General features: G+C 42.1%; 1 protein-coding gene across 1 annotated transcript in view; it reads right to left on the bottom strand.

Moving 5' to 3' along the window:
* scn8ab (sodium channel, voltage gated, type VIII, alpha subunit b) overlaps positions 1–18,457 on the bottom strand; it is a 66,709-nt gene that overhangs the window by 39,069 nt on the left and 9,183 nt on the right. Inside the window, exons 4-8 of the mRNA XM_063215059.1 lie at positions 18,046–18,174; positions 14,060–14,151; positions 4,828–5,049; positions 2,793–2,856; positions 1,208–1,349 (exon numbers count right to left, since the gene is read on the bottom strand). Coding sequence (XP_063071129.1) covers positions 1,208–1,349; positions 2,793–2,856; positions 4,828–5,049; positions 14,060–14,151; positions 18,046–18,174 — 649 coding nt within the window. The remainder of the gene's footprint in view (positions 1–1,207; positions 1,350–2,792; positions 2,857–4,827; positions 5,050–14,059; positions 14,152–18,045; positions 18,175–18,457) is intronic.

Raw genomic sequence — 18,457 nt, 5'->3', positions numbered from 1 at the left:
TATGTCTTAAATCCATATTGTATTGCTCTGTAGTCACCCTAGACATTGTACTTGCTTTGTAGTATGTCCTCTTTGTGAGCCGCTTTGAATAAATGCGTCTGCTAAATAATAATGTAATGTCTTTCAACACAGGAGGCTTTAACCCCTTTGCGCCTCTGTTATAACCTTACTGTAACCAAAAGTGCAATGACCAATGCTTAGTCTGTTACTTGAGGCTGTCAGTAATGCCATAACAATGTCGTTATGAGTTGAGTCTTTTTTGTGTGTGAAAAAGACAAAATGATCCCGTTGAAGGGCATCATCTGCACAAAGAGGCTATATTGTGTGGGACATTTGGTCAAAAAGTGATTGGATCTCTCTCTCTGTGATCAAATTAACAACCTTACCTCAAGGAAAATATATATATATTTTTTTTTATTTCTTTTTTTCCCTTATCAATACCACTATAATATAGCAGAGGTCTTTTCCAAAGCAATATCCACCTTATTATCCAGTTACAAGGGCAGTGCCATTATACTGTTTGTAATGTATTTGGGTTGCAGTTGCCAGGGCTAAATCATTCAGGGAGGAGGGCTATGGGAAGCCAAACTTTAACTAGCAGACAGGAACAGGAAATGCAGTGGTAGCAATGGTAGCATTAGCAGGTGTACAGTAGGTAGCAGTGGAAGCAAGGTGGGTGGTAATAAGGTGGATAAACGGCATTTAAATGCGATTTTCACTTTTTTTTTTTACTTTTGATTTTAAGATATTGTTCGGGCAATTAAACTTGATTAATGTAATCATCAGATTACTTCCTTACCCAATTCAAGCAATGAGAAAGCTCAAAGCAATTATTTCAATGATAATAACTAAGAGGCACACTAAAACCAAGTATTTTTTAACATTTGTTTTTGGAAATGTGTACAGTATATATCATCTTGGGAAAAAATCTTACTGTATTTGTTTCTTATTTGTTTTGTTTGTATTGTGCCTAGATATGTTGCTGTGTTTTGTTGTGCATTTGTAAGTTACATGTCTGCTCTGCCGTCGGATGTAATTTCCTAATGTACTTTATAAGCAAGTGCAGGTGTTGTATGCTATGGTTCTTGAGCTTGTTTGTGAGTTGCTTTGAATAAAAATGTATGCTAAATGTAATGTCATGTAATGTAATGTAACCTCTGTACTGATCGCCTTGACAATACACATTGTCTTATTATTTTTTACTGACAAGCATGTAAAGATTCTCCCAGAAGTCCTGGGTCATCAGTCGGAAGAGGGCGAGGAAGGCCCATCCGAAGGAGTCGAAGCTGGTGTAGCCGTAGTTGGGGTTCCTTCCAGCCTTCATGCACGTGTAGCCCTCTGGACACCGCCTGGAGATCATAGACACACAAAACACACACAAATGCACACACATATGCGAGCACACACATGCACACACACACACACACACACACACACACACACACACACACACACACACACACACACACACACACACACACACACACACACACACACACACACACACACATGCAAGCACAGACAGACACACACACACACACACACACACACACACACACACACACACACACACACACACACACACACACACACACACACACACACACACATACAAACACTCACACAGACAGGCACGCACGCATGCAAAGAAACAAAGACACGTCAGTTATGAACACACTTATAAAGACTTCCATGCTGTCAGGAGTACCTGGACCAGAACTTAGTTAGATTGAATAAAATGATATTTGTGAATGTGTGATTATTCTTTAAAACACCTACTTTACAATTATGTAAAGTATAATACATATCTGTTGACAGGCTATACATATGTAGAAAAAGGAAGTGGTGAGAAGAGTGTCAGAGAAAAATAATTTGTTGGGAACAAGACACAGAAAGGAGAATATAAAGGTGAAAAGGAGAGAGAGAGAGAGAGAGAGAGAGAGAGAGAGAGAGAGAGAGAGAGAGAGAGAGAGAGAGAGAGAGAGAGAGAGAGAGACAGACAGACAGACAGACAGACAGACAGACGGAATGAGAATGTAATGAAAAGAGCAAGAGATGAGATGTCCAGAGTACGAGGGGAGGGAGAAATAGAAAGGGATAGAAAGAGGGACAACGGAGGAAGGGAAGGAAAAAAGCAATTGACAGTGGAAGAGTCATAGTAATGTACCAGGGAGGGGCAGTCCAGTAGAGAGAGAGGGAGAGAGAGAGAGAGAGAGAGAGAGAGAGAGAGAGAGAGAGAGAGAGAGGGAGAGAGAGGTAGAGAGAGAGAGATGCTGCCTCTACAGAACAGCCCATAATAATGCATAATGACTTCCTCTCCTGGTGCATGCTGGGAGGGGAGGGGTGGCGTTGCCGTAGTGATGAGCTCAGCAGTACCAGAGAAAAGGAGGGGAAGAGAAAAGAGGGGGAGGAGAGGGGAGTAGAATGGAGTGGAGTGGACAGGAGAGAGGATAGAAGAGGATAGGAGAGGAGAGGAGAGGAGAGGAAAAGAGAGGAGAGGAGAGGAGAGGAGAGGAAAAGAGAGAAGAGGAGAGGAGAGGAGAGATAGAGTGGAGTGGAGAGGCGAGGAGAGGAGAGGAAAAGAGAGGAGAGGAGAGGAGAGGAGAGGAAAAGAGAGAAGAGGAGAGGAGAGGAGAGATAGAGTGGAGTGGAGAGGCGAGGAGAGGAGAGGAAAAGAGAGGAGAGGAGAGGAGAGGAGAGGAAAGGAGATGAGAGGAGAGGCGAGGAGAGGAGAGGAGAGGAAAGGAGAGGAGAGAGGATAGAAGAGGAGATGAGGCTGCTGACTGACTCACCCCGAGTCGGAGCTGTTGCCACACAGCAGAGCATCAAGCTGGTCTGGCAGGAAGTAGAAGTTCGCTGCAATGCAAAAGCCCAGCATTCTGTATTAGTCGACAGAAAATATAAAAGACACACACAGGCACACACATGCATTCACACACAGGTGCACACACACAGGTGCACACACACACACACACACACACACACACACACACACACACACACACACACACACACACACACACACACACACACACACACACACACACACACACACACACACACACACACACACACACAGTAGAGGTTCGCTGCACTGCAAAGGGCCAGGATTCTGTGTTAGCTGGTCCGAGTGACACAAGAAAAACAAAACACATACATACACTAAGGCACGCGGGGACACACACGTGCAAAGACACACACAGAGATTTCACACACATACTTGGCACTCACACATGCAAGGCTGGCCTCTGAGTGTGGGTCAAATTGCACAGCAAGCAAAACAAAACACAGGCACACACACGTACACACTATACACACACGTACACACACACACACACACACACACACACACACACACACACACACACACACACACACACACACACACACACACGTACACACACACACACACACACACACACACACACACACACACACACACACACACACACACACACACACACACACACACACACACACACACACACACACACACACACACAGAACCTCCAGAGACAGGACACACTTCGAAAGCTAAAGCTGAAAGAAATAGCCTGCAATACAAAAGACACACAAAATGTCATGGATGAATATGAAAGAAAGTGATTTTATCTACTGCATGTTATGTGTGATAAATACTGTATTTACAAACACAAAAACAATTTGATTTGGCTTGAATTAATCTAACGTATTACAGTGATATAGAAAACAAAATTTACAGAATGCAGTTTTCTAATAAGATGTATTTTCCTATTTTGTTCTTAAAATAACACAAAGATACAGGCACAACACAGATACACATGGCACAGTGCAGTAGGCTACTCTCTGACTTCAGCCTAGTTTACACTTGTCAGTCTCCCACAAAATGCAGAACTTAATTTATTTATTACTAATAAACATAAACCTGGAGTTTGTGGTTTCTTTTACCCTTGAGGTGAATTACATTGCAAAATTCCAAGCACAATGCAGTATGACATGAAATTCGTCTCTACCAGTACAACATGTCTACATTTTGTTGAAGACAAAATTGTTTAAAATAGGCTTTAGGAGGTTGAAAGTTCTGAAAACACTGCACAATTACTACTGTTCCTTTTTTATTTTATTTTTATTTCTTGGAACCACACGTTTTGCCAAGTTCATCTTTTAGTTCATACTGAAGTGAACCTGAAGATGCACCTGAAGACAGAGCAAACTTGAAAGCACACTTGGCGAAGTGCGTTATTCGATCGAAGAAATAAAAAAAAATAAAAAAATAACACTTTTCCTTGAAAGTATGGCTGAAGACTAAGCAAATATGTGATCATTAACCTATGTGATGCTATATGTACTGTCAGGTGTCATATGTGTGATTTTGTGTTTGAATTTGTTGCTTTATTATGTTTTAGTGGTATGTCAGTGTGATATGACTGCTTTTAGTGTGAAACATTTGTAAGGACACGCATTGTCCATGTTTTAATGTATGTGATTATTTGATAGTTTCCTGCCCAGGGACCACGGATGCAAATTAGCTTTGTAGCTAACTCTGGTACTGGAGATGTCTTGTACATGGCCCCTGTCAAATAAACCAATAAACTAAACTAAACTAATCAGTATGCAGTGTTTTCTGAACTTTCATCTGTGATCAAGTTTTCCTGGCTCACACCTGCATCTGTATTACAGAGGGCTTTTGCACAACGGCTGCCCTTGGCCTTTAGAAGGTGTGTGTGTTTAGAAGGTGTGTGAATGTGTGGAGGTGTGTGTCTCTGGTACAGTACACATGTGGTATAGTAGTGTGGGAAAGCCCATCCAGAGTGAACTTGTTATAAGGTGGCTATATGGGCTACTCACTGTCGTTCATGATGTACTCGTCCCAATCGAACCCGCGGCTGCCATTGGACAGCCAGGTGTCGTTCATGTTGATTGGCCAGAACACACACTTGTGCCGTAGGTTGCCCATGAAGAGCTGTAAGCCAATCAGAGCGAAGACGCTCAGGCAGAAGACGGTCAGGATCATCACATCCGACAGCTTCTTCACTGACTGGATCAGAGCACCCACAATGGTCTTCAGACCTGTATGACACACACGCACATGTACACACATGCACACACATGGACAGGCACACAAGTGGCACACAGACACGGACAGACACACACACATACACAGGTGACACGCACACACACACACACACACACACACACACACACACACACACACACACACACACACACACACACACACACACACACACACACACACACACACACACACACACACACACACACACACACACACACACACACACACACAGGTACACAGGCGGACAGACAAACACACATGGCACAAGGCAGGGGTACACGTTACACCCGAAGACACCCAGGGAGACAGTTTTTGTCGGCTTGTGCTCACACACACACACACACACACACACACACACACACACACACACACACACACACACACACACACACACACACACACACACACACACACACACACACACACACACACACACACACACACACACACACAGACACTAAACTCTGCTACTTTGTGTTGTTGAGTTCATATGTGACGTTCTTGTGATTCAGTGCTAAGCAGCCTCCAAACAACAAAAACATTACATTGTGACAGGTGTGAAAATATCTTTTCAGTTTACTTTTAACTTAAACAAACAAGAAACTACAGACAGCAAACCAAACACTGAATAGGACACATGGTCATGTAGTCTAATACTTCTCACTGATCTTATCCCCACCCAAATCACCACTAAATGTCACACCATCACAAAATCACAATCTAATGTATACTCTCTGTTTCTCTTTCTCTTTCTCTCTCTCTCTCTCTCTCTCTCTCTCTCTCTCTCTCTCTCTCTCTCTCTCTCTCTCGCTCCCTCTGTCTCTCTCTCTCTCTCTCTCTCTCTCTCTCTCACACACACACACACACACACACACACACACACACACACACACACACACACACACACACACACACACACACACACACACACACACACACACACACATTCAAAGTGCATGCAACACAATCACTTACATGTGCATTTACTAATTTCAAAACAACAGGTTGGAGAAAGATTTTCTACATTTCTGCTTTGGTGACGTAAAGACATTCCAATAAATGAATCTTTTTTCTGTAAGCACAGTAAGTAAGTGCACACATAGGAGAATGAGAAGTGCTCTCACTCGCATAATCTTTTGTGTCTTTTTGAGCACATTTTCTTTTTCACTGAACCAACAGATTAAAAGTGCAACCTGCAGTAAAGTTGTTTCTGGTTATCAAAAAAAAAGTTTGTCTTTGGAACACATGCGAAGCGATGCATGGCATAGAGCTGTGAGTAGTAACAGTCAGTCATAAAGGCTTCATAAAGGCTTCATAAGGGTCGCCTGTGAGCGTTGAGCCCCTATGACTCCCATAGTCCTATAGCTAGGGGTGAGCTGTGAAGGACGCCGTCTCGCAACAGAGAGACCACCGAATCCAACAACACGAAACAAAATGAAATAATAAAAAAATACAAATGTTACAAGAGTTGACAACATGCTCTCCAACAATCACAATCCTCTTGGGTTTTAAATCTGTAGCTTATGCAAACACATGCACAGACACTCCACACAAGACACGTGCGCAGACCGCAGCCAACACTTTGGGGGTGCAGTCTGATCTGTTGTATAAAGCCCCAATCACACTGTGGACCATCAGACTATGAAATACAAGGGAAGGGAATTTTGGCCTACAAGGGAATTTTGGCCCTTGTAGTATTTATTTTCAGTGTTAAATTGTGTGTAACAAAAAAAACCCTCTAAGGGTTGAATAAGTGTGAATTCACTACACAGCACATTTTGCACTGTTAATTCAACACTAACGGGGTCAGAATTTAACACCGTAAGTGTTGGTCTACTCCCTACATGTTATTATCTAGATAAAGCCCGAATTAAACCCCAGCCCAGTACAGGGCCTTCATCCTCAAAAGAGGAAGCGTTAGCACTTGGTAGGTGTGGTCCACTGAGCAAATGAGGCGTACAGTATTCAGGCTCAGATCTACTTCCGGGTCAGGGGTCAGCTGCTGTCTGTCAGTGTCGTGTCAGGCCAGTGGTGGTGTGGTGTGGTGAGGTGAGGCTCTCACCCGTCTAAACCCTCGCCGTCTGCACATCTCAGTATAGCTCTGCTTTGCACCTGCTAAAGATGCTTCTGTATGTACTTTACTGTACAGAGCAGTGATGCAGCGATCAGAGGCGCAATGACACATAAAAAAGGCTCCATTCCTCAGCAACTGCTGCACAATCCACACATCACATCTCGAGTCTGTTTCTCGTGGTGTTTCATATGCAATTGGTGTATTTACACACGTCAATGAAGGCTTCAGTGTAAATAAACAATGCAACAGAAATCCCCGAAGCAGACCTGCACTGTGTGTGTGTGTGTGTGTGCGTGTACAGTGCAGTGCACAGTACAGAGTATTGGAAATCGGCAGGCTATACTGTCGTCGCCTCTGTGCCGCAGCACGGTTCAGTTCAGAGGCATCTTTTAATCGCAGCAGAAGGCTAGATGCATGACGCATCTTTAAAAAAAACGGCGACAATACACTACATTACTTTACAGTACAGTACAGTACAGTACAGTACTGTACAATACATTGATGCGTTGGTCCTAATGCCAATTGGTGTGTCTGCAGACGGCAGGGTATAGGGAGGAGTCTCACCTCCGCACAAACAGTACAGTCATCTCACTACGTATCGTTGGCTTGGTTTATGAGAGAGAGAGAGAGAGAGAGAGAGAGAGAGAGAGAGAGAGAGAGAGAGAGAGAGAGAGAGAGAGAGAGAGAGAGAGAGAGAGAGAGAGAGAGAGAGAGAGAGAGAGAGAGAGAGAGAGTCCCATTTACAGGGATGCAGATGGAATAGAATAGCATAGAACAGCAGTAGCAGCCCCAGCAGCAGCAGTAGCAGCAAGGAGAGGGAGGGAGGGAGGGAGGAAGGAAGGGAGGAGACGAGAGGAGAGAGAAAGAAAGGAAGAGATGAGAGGGAGGAGTAGAGAGGAGAGAAAATTGGGTGGAAATGAGAGTAGAGGACAGGATGGGATGAAAGGAGATAAAGAGAGGAGAGGAGGAGGAGGAGGAGGAGGAGGAGAGGAGAGAAAGAGACAAGAAGGGGGAGAAGAGAGGAGAAGAGCATTGAGGAAAGGAGAGGAGAGAAAGAGGCTAGGAGAAAAGAGGAGAGAGAAAGATGAGAGTGAAAGAGGAGAGGACAGGAGCATAGTGTAGACAGGAGAGTAGGAGAGGAGAGGAGGAGGAGAAGAGTAGAGGAGAGGAGATGAGAGGAGAGGAGAGGAGAGGAGAGAAGAGGAGAGGAGAGGAGAGGAGAGGAATAAAGAGAGGACAGGGGGACAGTGAAAGAGAGGAGAGACGGGAGAGGAGATTCAGGAGAGAGGAGAGAGGAGAGAGGAGATTATGAAAGAAAGGGGACGACAGTTGAGGAGAGGACAGAGAAAGAGAGGAGATGACAGTGAGAAAGAAAGGAGAGGATTTGAGAGGAGGGGAGGGGAGGGGAGGGGAGGGGAGGGGAGTGTAAGGAGGGGACAGTGAGGGATAAGGCTTCACCGCATGCAGGCCCATTTAAACACCAAGGCTGAAGACATCATCATCATCATCATGGGCGTCATCGTCATCATCATCATCATCATCATCACTGCGATCACTATAGACAGAATCGCTATTGGAATGATGACAGTTCCATTCTGGTATAACAGTGGTGTTTGGTGTTGTCCTAAAGTACAGACAAGTCAGTGTAGTGCTGCATGTGTGTTGTCCTAAAGTACAGACAAGGCAGTGTCGTGGTGCATGTCTGTTGTCCTACAGACAAGGCAGTGTAGTGAGTTACAGTAAAGACAGTGTAGTGGTGCATGAGTGCTTTTTAGGGAGGTTAAAGTGTGAATGAATCTACACTCTCTACTGATAGCCAGTACAGTGCGCCTAACACTCCACTGTCCTTTGGTCTGACCTCGCGGTGTCTGACTACAATAGCAGAAGGACATGCTGTCAGTGTGCGTGCGTGTGTGTCTGTGTGTCTGTGTGTATGTGTTAGTGTGTGAGTGTGAGTGAGTGAGAGAGAGAGAGAGGCAAAGGCAGAGAGGGAGGAAGGAAAAGATAAATTGATCGATATCAAAGATAGATAGATAGATAGATAGATAGATAGATAGATAGATAGATAGATAGATAGATAGATAGATAGATAGATAGATAGATAGATAGATAGATAAAAGGAGTATAATTAATTCTCACTCATCTGTGTGTGTGTGTGTGTGTGTGTGTGTGTGTGTGTGTGTGTGTGTGTGTGTGTGTGTGTGTGTGTGTGTGTGTGTGTGTGTGTGTGTGTGTGTGTGTGTGGCAGCATGCAGCAGAATGATGTTATACGCTAGGCTTGGCAGTCTCACTAAACATAGCCCATAAGGCTATATCTAAGAGTATAAAATCTGAGGCCTTAGCACATGAAATTTAGCAATGCAGGTGCTTAATGTATTCGACTTTATAGTGGTCTAAATCTGATGATTCGATAATAATGTGTGCAGTGCTACGGCCAACATGGTTGCAGAGCACAGTGTCTGCTAAAAAGGGCTGGTTCCTGAACTTGTTCTGGGCTTTCGTGTAGGTTTTAGCCAGTTTCACTTGAGCCAATAGGCAATGTTGCATGTTCACACCTGGGTTACTTGTTGGCTAGATCTTTGTGTTATTGAGACAAGCAATCAAGTATGACAGCACAAGTGTCATTTTACGTAAGAAAACTAATTAAACTCACTGCTGTCCTATGAATGTAGTTTCTTAAATCATCAATGCCAATATATCCAGGGCAGTATTTGCACTGTGAACCCAGATGGCAACATGATCTCACAGAATTGCGCAAAATTAACACAGACCATTGTGACTCAAAACCTGTAGCGGTTTCATGGATTTAGCCAAAATTCTGTGATGGGGTCACTGAGGTGCTTTCCATGATGGGCCCACGGAAGTGTTTCTCTATATTCCCTCAGCTCTATGTTCTCAGTCGCAAGTTCCAACTTATCTTCTCTCAGAATAATTAAAAATATTCTCAATTTTTTTTTAAATTACTGACAAGTTAGTGTTAAGGTTATTGTTTTGGTCTGGGCACAAAATATACTGCTAGCCTTATGTCGTTTAGAACAAGAACTTGGTAACCTATCAACCAAGTGGAAAAGGCATTTTTCAAAAACATTTATTTACTAACAGCTTAAAGTTAAGGGTTGGTTTGGTTTGAGCACAACTTAAATTGCTGTAACTATTTAGAAGCAGAATTTGGTAGGCCTATCGACTGACTGGAAATGGTATGCCGTTTTGTCAATTTTCTAAAGATAGATAACGTAGAGCTGTGGGAACATGGAGAAAGCACTTCCAAGAATCCATCACAGAAACAATTCTGCAACCCCAACATTAGTTTTGTCAAAATCAGTGAAACTGCTACAGACTCTGTGTTCCAAGGGTCCATTTTCATTTCATTTCATTTCACAGAATTCTGTGAGATCAAGCTGATGGTACAATACAGCTATTCACACTAGGATGTTTCAGCAGTAATCTACAAATCCATAGGTGCCGAATTAGGGGGAGGCACAGACCTTTTTGACCCCCCAAAGATGAAGGTGGAGGGGCAAAAACACCCAATTAATAATGGCCCCAATAATAATGCTGTCTGATACCTGCCTGTACACACACTTCAGTCATTACGATATTGGAAAAATGTGGATGTCAAAAGAGGATGAAACACATTACACTACACTGCCACATCCCATAAATGTTTAACCAACACTAAACAATACAATACTATACTGTTTATGAATGTGTCCAATGCCATGATATATGACAAAAGGCATATACAGATATTAAAGACATCTGATGATATAAATATGGCCAAAGACATCTAATATCTAAAATGTACCTACTGATGAACACATGAATAATAGGAGAGGAAACAACTTCAAGAAAAAGCGAAGTTGCGAAGAATGTCCAAAGTGTTTGGTTTTGTGAGACGTCAGTCCAAAGGTTGTGTGCTGTTAGCTCTTTGGTCCAAGATTAAGTAATATGTCAAAAAAGTTTCTAAAGCTGGTCCATAGGTAAGACTATAGTCTTCATCTGACAAGTGAAAGACAAAGCCCTAGCACTGAGGCACGCGGTCTTCCTGAGAGCATCTTGAAGTCCAGACCGCGTTGCAGAAAATAGCACAAAGAGGAAATCAGCAAGTCCTTTTCAATGTCATTATTTGGATGCATGACTTGATTAGACTGATTATCATCGACTTTCAAATCTCTTCGAGACTTGGTCTGACCAAGACCATATCAATTAACGTTTCCCAAATGGCATGGTTGACCCGACTCCCTAGGGTTGCTACTGGTTGACTGGTGTCCGACAAAATGGGTGGAGTTCCCGTTTTTTTCAGGAGATCAGAAACGATATTTACATTGCTCTTGGCCTGACTAGAAGCAACGGGGAGGATGTTGCGTCACTAGGAGGACGTGGCCTGGCTATGACTTGATGACCATGGAACCTGATTCACAGTCAGATCTCACACACATTCATTTTAGCCGGGTACATGGATCAATTCAAAACAAAGGCATGTTCAAGATAAGGCCACAATGTACTGCACACAATGATCTCCCTTTTAGTACATTTTTTATTATAGTGACGTTTTGGGCCACCATGTTTGAGGAAGAGTTGTGGTGGCCGGAAACATTGCTACAATAAAATGGCGTAGCCCCTTAATGTGCGCCGTACCTCCAGTGGCACGCTGTAATAGTCACTGAAATGTAACTACCATAGCACTACAATACTATGACACAACACAGGCCATTTACTGTAGTAATGCACCACGACTTGGTCATTACCATACTGGTAACAACAAATGTATAAAGCCGCGTCTTAAGGGATTAAAAAGGGAGCGCATTGGTGTGCCTTATTTTTGCCTTTTCTTGACCATGGAACCCACTGTATGAATTACACCACATGGGAAAGAGAATCAGATACCCCCAGAATGGGAAGGGGCATCTTGCTGATGTAAGTCTTGGCTTTGGCTGAATGAAAAGCATCAAGGAAAGGAAAAAGGTTCTGTAATGAAAACTGCATCTGTGGTCAGAATGAAGGTCCTCAACAAAAGGAGAAAACAGCAAAGAAGCTGAGTAGACTTCACCTTAGGTGAAAAGATAACAAGACTTGAGGATCCATAGAGTATACTAACATTAAAAGCCTGATGGTTGTGTGTTTTTAAAATACAATATTATGCCTATCAACTCTGTATGGGCGCACCATTGTTCCAAGAGTGGGAACAATGGTGTATCTTCTTGTGTATTGCTTTTATGTCTACACAAGATGTAGACAGCAACAGAGAATATCATCAAGGAAAATGAATGTCTGCCAACAAATGCTGCCATCCAGAAAAACAACGACATGTTGTTGTTGTTGTTGTTGTTAATTCACCAAGTCCAAGAGATGGGGAAACGGGAACACCTCAGGTGAAAAGATCAGAAATATGAATATGAAAAGCCTGAAGTCTGTGTGTTCTTTTTTGTTAACTACCAAGTTGCTCTGAGAGTGGGAAACAGCTTGGTGTTTGGTTGCAGTCTGCTGTCCAATGGAGGGGAAAGAGAGATCCAGCACAGCCTTGGACAGTCCTTTTGACTTCTCTTTGTTTTTCCTTTTTTGGGGGGAACCACGATCTATGAATGAATATTGAGGACTTCTTTCAAGAGAAAAGATTGTTACTGAATGTTGTTGAAAGCTGAATTTCCACCTTGAGTTGAACAATTGAAAATTCACATTCCACCTTGTGCTGATTATCAGCACAGAATATGCTCACATTCATTGTCAAACAATAGAAGAAAATCTGCCTCACACTGTACAATCCGTGTTCAGAGTGATCACGGTCTAACTGTTCTACCAACAACTAATCTTTGTGTACGTAGATTAACATGTTTACTCCATCAAAGACTCTCTTGCTTCTGTAATGTGAAGAGGGATGTGGTCAACTGGAATGAGGGATATGGTCCACTTTACAGATAAGTAGCTTCCAATTTTCACATCAAAATTGAACTGAACAAGTCTTTTTTTTTGTGGAAGAAGCAAAACATCTCTCACGATCCAAATAGAAGTCCTTACTAAAAGAAGGCTTAAAACTAAACTCTCTTCACTAAGATGACCTGGATGACACAGAATCTTCAGACAACCCAATACAAAATTATACCAATTATTTTCTTTACAATAGGTCTAAATAATATTATATTACTGTGCATAGCCTACTATCCTATCATACTCATACTACACACCTTCTTTAAAATGACTCATTTGAAAACAGAGTAAGTCAAGCTAAAGTGAATGACATTAAGTCTGAGGAAGATTTGATTGGTTCCAATTCTAGAATAATCTCCGGTGTTGTGTAAACTGAATGTCTTGTCAAACTGGCTATTCTTCTGTATGAACATGAAGAGACTTGTGATGCTCTACTGGGTGCTTAACTTGGCAGTGTCTGAATATCTTTGAATGGTTTTATAACCATAACATGGGAAAACAATCGAATTGTTGTTTGCGTTGAAAATTGTGTGCACTCCACATATTGATGTGCTATATAAACATTCAAAATCTCATTCCAATGCATATCACAAAATTAGCCAAAACAATACAGCAGCATGATAGCTCTTAGTCGCCAATCCATAGCATTATCTTAATATGTTTTTGAAACAAAGCAAATGTTGCCCATTCTGAATGGGACCAGGACATTTCCAGACCACATTACACTGGAAAATCCAATAAGAAAAAAACATGCAATTTTTTTTAAATTTAAAAAAATATGTAGCATTCTGCTTTTACTATTGGTGCTTTATAAATCAATGCATAGAAGAATAGAGGCCAGACTGCAAAGCCTATCAAAAATGTCTCATCACCATTTTTGAGTGCAGTTAAAAGACAAACGCAAATTAAAAGCACTGTTTTCCATGGCATCTGTTGTGTTGTAAGAGAAGCCTTGGGAAGCACGCATTGAAGCCAGTCAGCCTTCGAGTTTAAGCCGGTCTCACCTGGAATGACAGAAATAGTTTTCAGAGCTCGCAGAACTCTGAAGGTTCTCAGCGCGGATACATTTCCGAGGTCCACAAACTCTGTTACATATCTGAAACAAGGAGGGATCACACACACAGAACACACGATCACGACACGACACACACAACAAGACCACACACACGCACATACTATTGTACATACAGTCCACACATACTGTACACATACACAACACAAAACACACACACTGTACAGTACATACACAAACCAAGTCATGTACAGCAATCACAATACAGCGCACAGTACAGAGGGCAGAAGAACCACACAACTGCAAAGCAAGGGAGAGAAACCAGAAGGAGAGGAGAAGAGGAGAGGAGAGGAGTCAGGAGGGGGAATAAGAGAAGCGGGAAGGGGGAAGAGGAGGAGGGGAAGGAGAACAGGGAGGAACAAGGGTGTGTGCCTGGTCCTGTCCTAAAAGTCTTGGGGCGGGACAGGCGTATGATGATCCATGGTTCTATGCCACAAAGACACAGGCGGCCCACGTTGCACATGTCTATGCCACATCTACTATATCTTGATTTAGGCTACACACAGAATTACAGTTACGCAGTGGCACAGATGAAGAAAAGGATGATCCACAAAAAAGGAAAGACAAATAAGACACTTGTGACATCATAGTAGTAGTGGTCTCTCTTTAGAGCATGTCTCAGGTGTTGTGTTGAGCCACTAGTGAGAATCTAAAACCTGCTTTACATACAGTAGTATGAGCGAGACTACTAAGGCAGAGCCTCAGAATTTAATGTGTTACAAATACAAGGCCCATATTATAAATAGTATTGTATTGTATGTACATTAATAGTAAAATGTATTTAATTAACTTTAAAAAATGCAAAAAACATTACCAGTAACAACAAATAACCTTTGCTTAAGTGCTGAATTAATTGTAACATGTATGCCCTGTGCCAAAGTTGCTAGATCTCATATATCAAGATCAGTGCTACTGTACTGTATGTGTGAGTATTTGTGTGGGACAGTGTGTATGTTTGTGTTCGTGTTTGTGTGTGTGTGAAAGAGTGTGACTAAAGAAAAAAATCTGAATAAACTTTAAAACAAAATAAACAAAAGAAAAATAATGTACATATGCCTGAAACTGTACTATGAAGAGAGCACAATGTAATTACATAACTGTGAAGTGCAGAGCTTAAAATTGCAGATGCAGCCAACCTTCCCTTGAAGGTCAATGCACAAATTAAGCATTTCTAGCTTTGTTTGTTTGGAATCAGTTATTATTAACAGACATCAGTAATCAGTAATATCATTGTAAGGTTGGTTACACAAGCTGCTCAGTCTGATACATCTCTGACTCAGTCAGAAGGCTGGTCCATGCCACAGACTGGTTTCATAAAGCCAACCGAGTGGGGCTAATAATACTCAAGCAAATATCACAGAAAAATAACGGTTATGTATCAGTGTAAACTAAAAAATCAAGCCAGAGGACGCTAGCTTTGCACACCCAACACCAGAGGGACTGAGTGCATCTGAATCTTCAAGTTGCCCTCTACACCTTTGTATCTACATTGGTGATACTTCGGAGTACAGTTTCTTATCAGTGCTAAGACTCGAATCCAGTTTACTTTTTGTCTGGTGGCAACTGTACTAAGCTGCTCTATGCATTTTGGGGCAATTTACTAGGAGCAGTTTGCTGACCACATTCAATTCTCTATTTTATCATAATGAAGTGAGAATGAGAGAAGGAAATTAATTCTGACTGACAAAGCATAAAGACCCTATTTCTAAATGTCATATTTTAGCCTCTTTCTTCATACATTTTAATTTAAAAAAAGATTGTTTGAAGAAGTTCAAGACTGGGACTGGAGTTATATATGTTTACCTCAATTTATTTCAATGACCATACAATCATGAGAACCTTCCATACTTACCACCGACCAACTGAGAATCTACGCTAATATGTTAAGTATCACATACAATCTTCTATGACAGAAATACTGTATACTCCGAACTCCGCCCACCCAATGCAAAGGAGTGTGCTCAACTTTGGTCTCCTAAGGGGGCGTTGTCACCTCCTTTTTCTTCGGTTTTTGTGATGTTTGGTGATGGTTTGCACAAGCTGTGCGTTATTGAAATCTACAGCGCCAAGGGAACTCCATTTATTCTCAACCAAAGGTCTCCAAAGGTCTCCTAACCGAAGGTCTGCTAAAGGGGCGTTCACCTGACATCACATGGATCCCGGAAATATAGCCTGAAGTATCTTTCTCTACTGGACGATTCTCTGGTATCACCATGTCTAATTAACGCCAAAACAGTGCAGAGTCTTGTGGTCAGTGTTGCCAGATTGGGTGGTTTCCCACCGAATAGGGCTGTTTAGGATGATCGTCTGTGGGTAAAAAAGGGTATCGGGTGCTTCTGTAGATTTATAACCATATATATCAATAGAAATAAGTTCATATGGTCCTGAAGAAGGCCATGAGGGCCGAAATGCGTAGGCATTATTGTAGCCAAATAAAAAAGTAAAAATTGCAACCTTGAGTGCCTCAACATTTGTCTACCCAGAATTAAGTTTAAATTGGATGGGATTTGGTGCCTCCAGGTGGTCCTTCCGGATTGTATTCAGCTGGAAATACAAGTCACATCTGGCAATCCTGCTTGTGCATATTGTTGCAGCTGATGTTGGCAGCAGAGAATATGGGACACGTGAAAAAATATATTTTTACATTTCTCAAATTGGTACATGACATCACAGACATGTCTTTAAATGTTTCGTAACAATGGGCAAGAAGGCTGTGAGACAGGATGGGCAGCCGAGAATCATCACTGTCATCAAAATACATGTTCATGTTAAGAATTAAAAACTGATGTAAACAAAATGTGACAATAAATATGTTTTGTTCTGGAGTTCCCAGCTTGTTTTTGTTTTGCTTTCTTTTTCTAATTTCCCCAGTTTTCTCCCTTTCTCTGTGTTTTCTCTGTGCTCTATCTTTCTTTTCGCTTTTCACAAGTGTTCCAGCTCTGCTCCATTTTCTGAGGATGACCATTTCTTTCTGTATTTCCCCCTTTTCTCTGAGTTTTCTCTTTGCTCTGTTCTTCCTTTCTTTTTTCCATTTTCATGGATATTCTAGCTCTGGTGCATTTCCTGAGGATGAGGATGGGGGGCTGTACAGTAGGACGTCGTCGGCTGGCTAGAAAGAAGGGACGAATTGATTGCTGTTCGAGAATGCAGTCTAGGTATTGATCACCGGCAGAGTGGAGAGGCAAATTAGACTACACCCGGGCTACACCCTATACAGTATGCCTGTATTTTTAATGACCATGAAACGTAACAATTGAAGCCTTACAAAACAGCACACCCTTTGAATTGAAAACAAAAAAAAGACATGTCACAGGATAGGAGGAAGTCATATTTAAAAAAAAAAAAAAAAAAAACAGAAAAATGTTAGGTGTTAGACTATCATGTAACACACTTGGAATCATACTGGCGATAATGGGCGATGACGTAAGTTAAACTGAGCATTGGAGTAACTTAACCCCGGCTTCTGACTCAGCGCATTTGCGCAGTGCATTAAGAGATGTGGACTTCTGGTGTGTGTGTGTGTGTGTGTGTGTGTGTGTGTGTGTGTGTGTGTGTGTGTGTGTGTGTGTGTGTGTGTGTGTGTGTGCATTAAGAGATGTGAAACAACGGCTTTTGGTGTGTGTGTGTGTGTGTGCGTGTGTGTGTGTGTGTGTGTGGTGTGTGTGTGGTGTGTGTGTGTGTGTGTATGGGTGTGTGTGTTGCATGCGTGCGTGCGTGTGCGTGTTTGTGTCTATCCATTAAGATACATAAACTGACAGGAACAAAGGCTTCTGTTGTGTGTGTCTGTGTGTGTGTGTGTGTGTGTGTGTGTGTGTGTGTGTGTGTGTGTGTGTGTGTGTGTGTGTGTGTGTGTGTGTGTGTGTGTGTGTGTGTGTGTGTGTGTGTGTGTGTGTGTGTGTGTGTGTGTGTGTAACTCACGCCATAGAGATGACCATGAAGTCCAACCAGTTCCATGCGTCTCGCAGAAAGGTAAAGCCGTCGATGGCGAACCCTCTGGAGACAATCTTCGTCAGTGACTCAAACGTGTAAATTCCCGTGAAGACATACCTGCACAAAGCCATCACAGTGTCACAGTGCTACAGTGTTATTCATCCAGGTCATGTTAATAATAATAATATAATTGTATTTGTATAGCACTGTATCATACAAGGCATGTAACTCAAAGTGCTTAACAAATGGGAAAAAAACATCATTGTTAGAGATGGATTTAAAAGGAGAGGTATAGAGTCAGTTGTGTGAAAAAGGGGTTTGATGTACAAAGCAGCGTAAAAGAAGCTATGTATATAACTTCTCACGTAAACATTTGCAAACACTGAGACGGAAACATGAA

This window comes from Engraulis encrasicolus, chromosome 14 (assembly GCF_034702125.1).
Source record: "Engraulis encrasicolus isolate BLACKSEA-1 chromosome 14, IST_EnEncr_1.0, whole genome shotgun sequence".
Classification (NCBI taxonomy): domain Eukaryota; kingdom Metazoa; phylum Chordata; class Actinopteri; order Clupeiformes; family Engraulidae; genus Engraulis; species Engraulis encrasicolus.
This window is presented reverse-complemented; position numbering and strand designations above follow the sequence as displayed.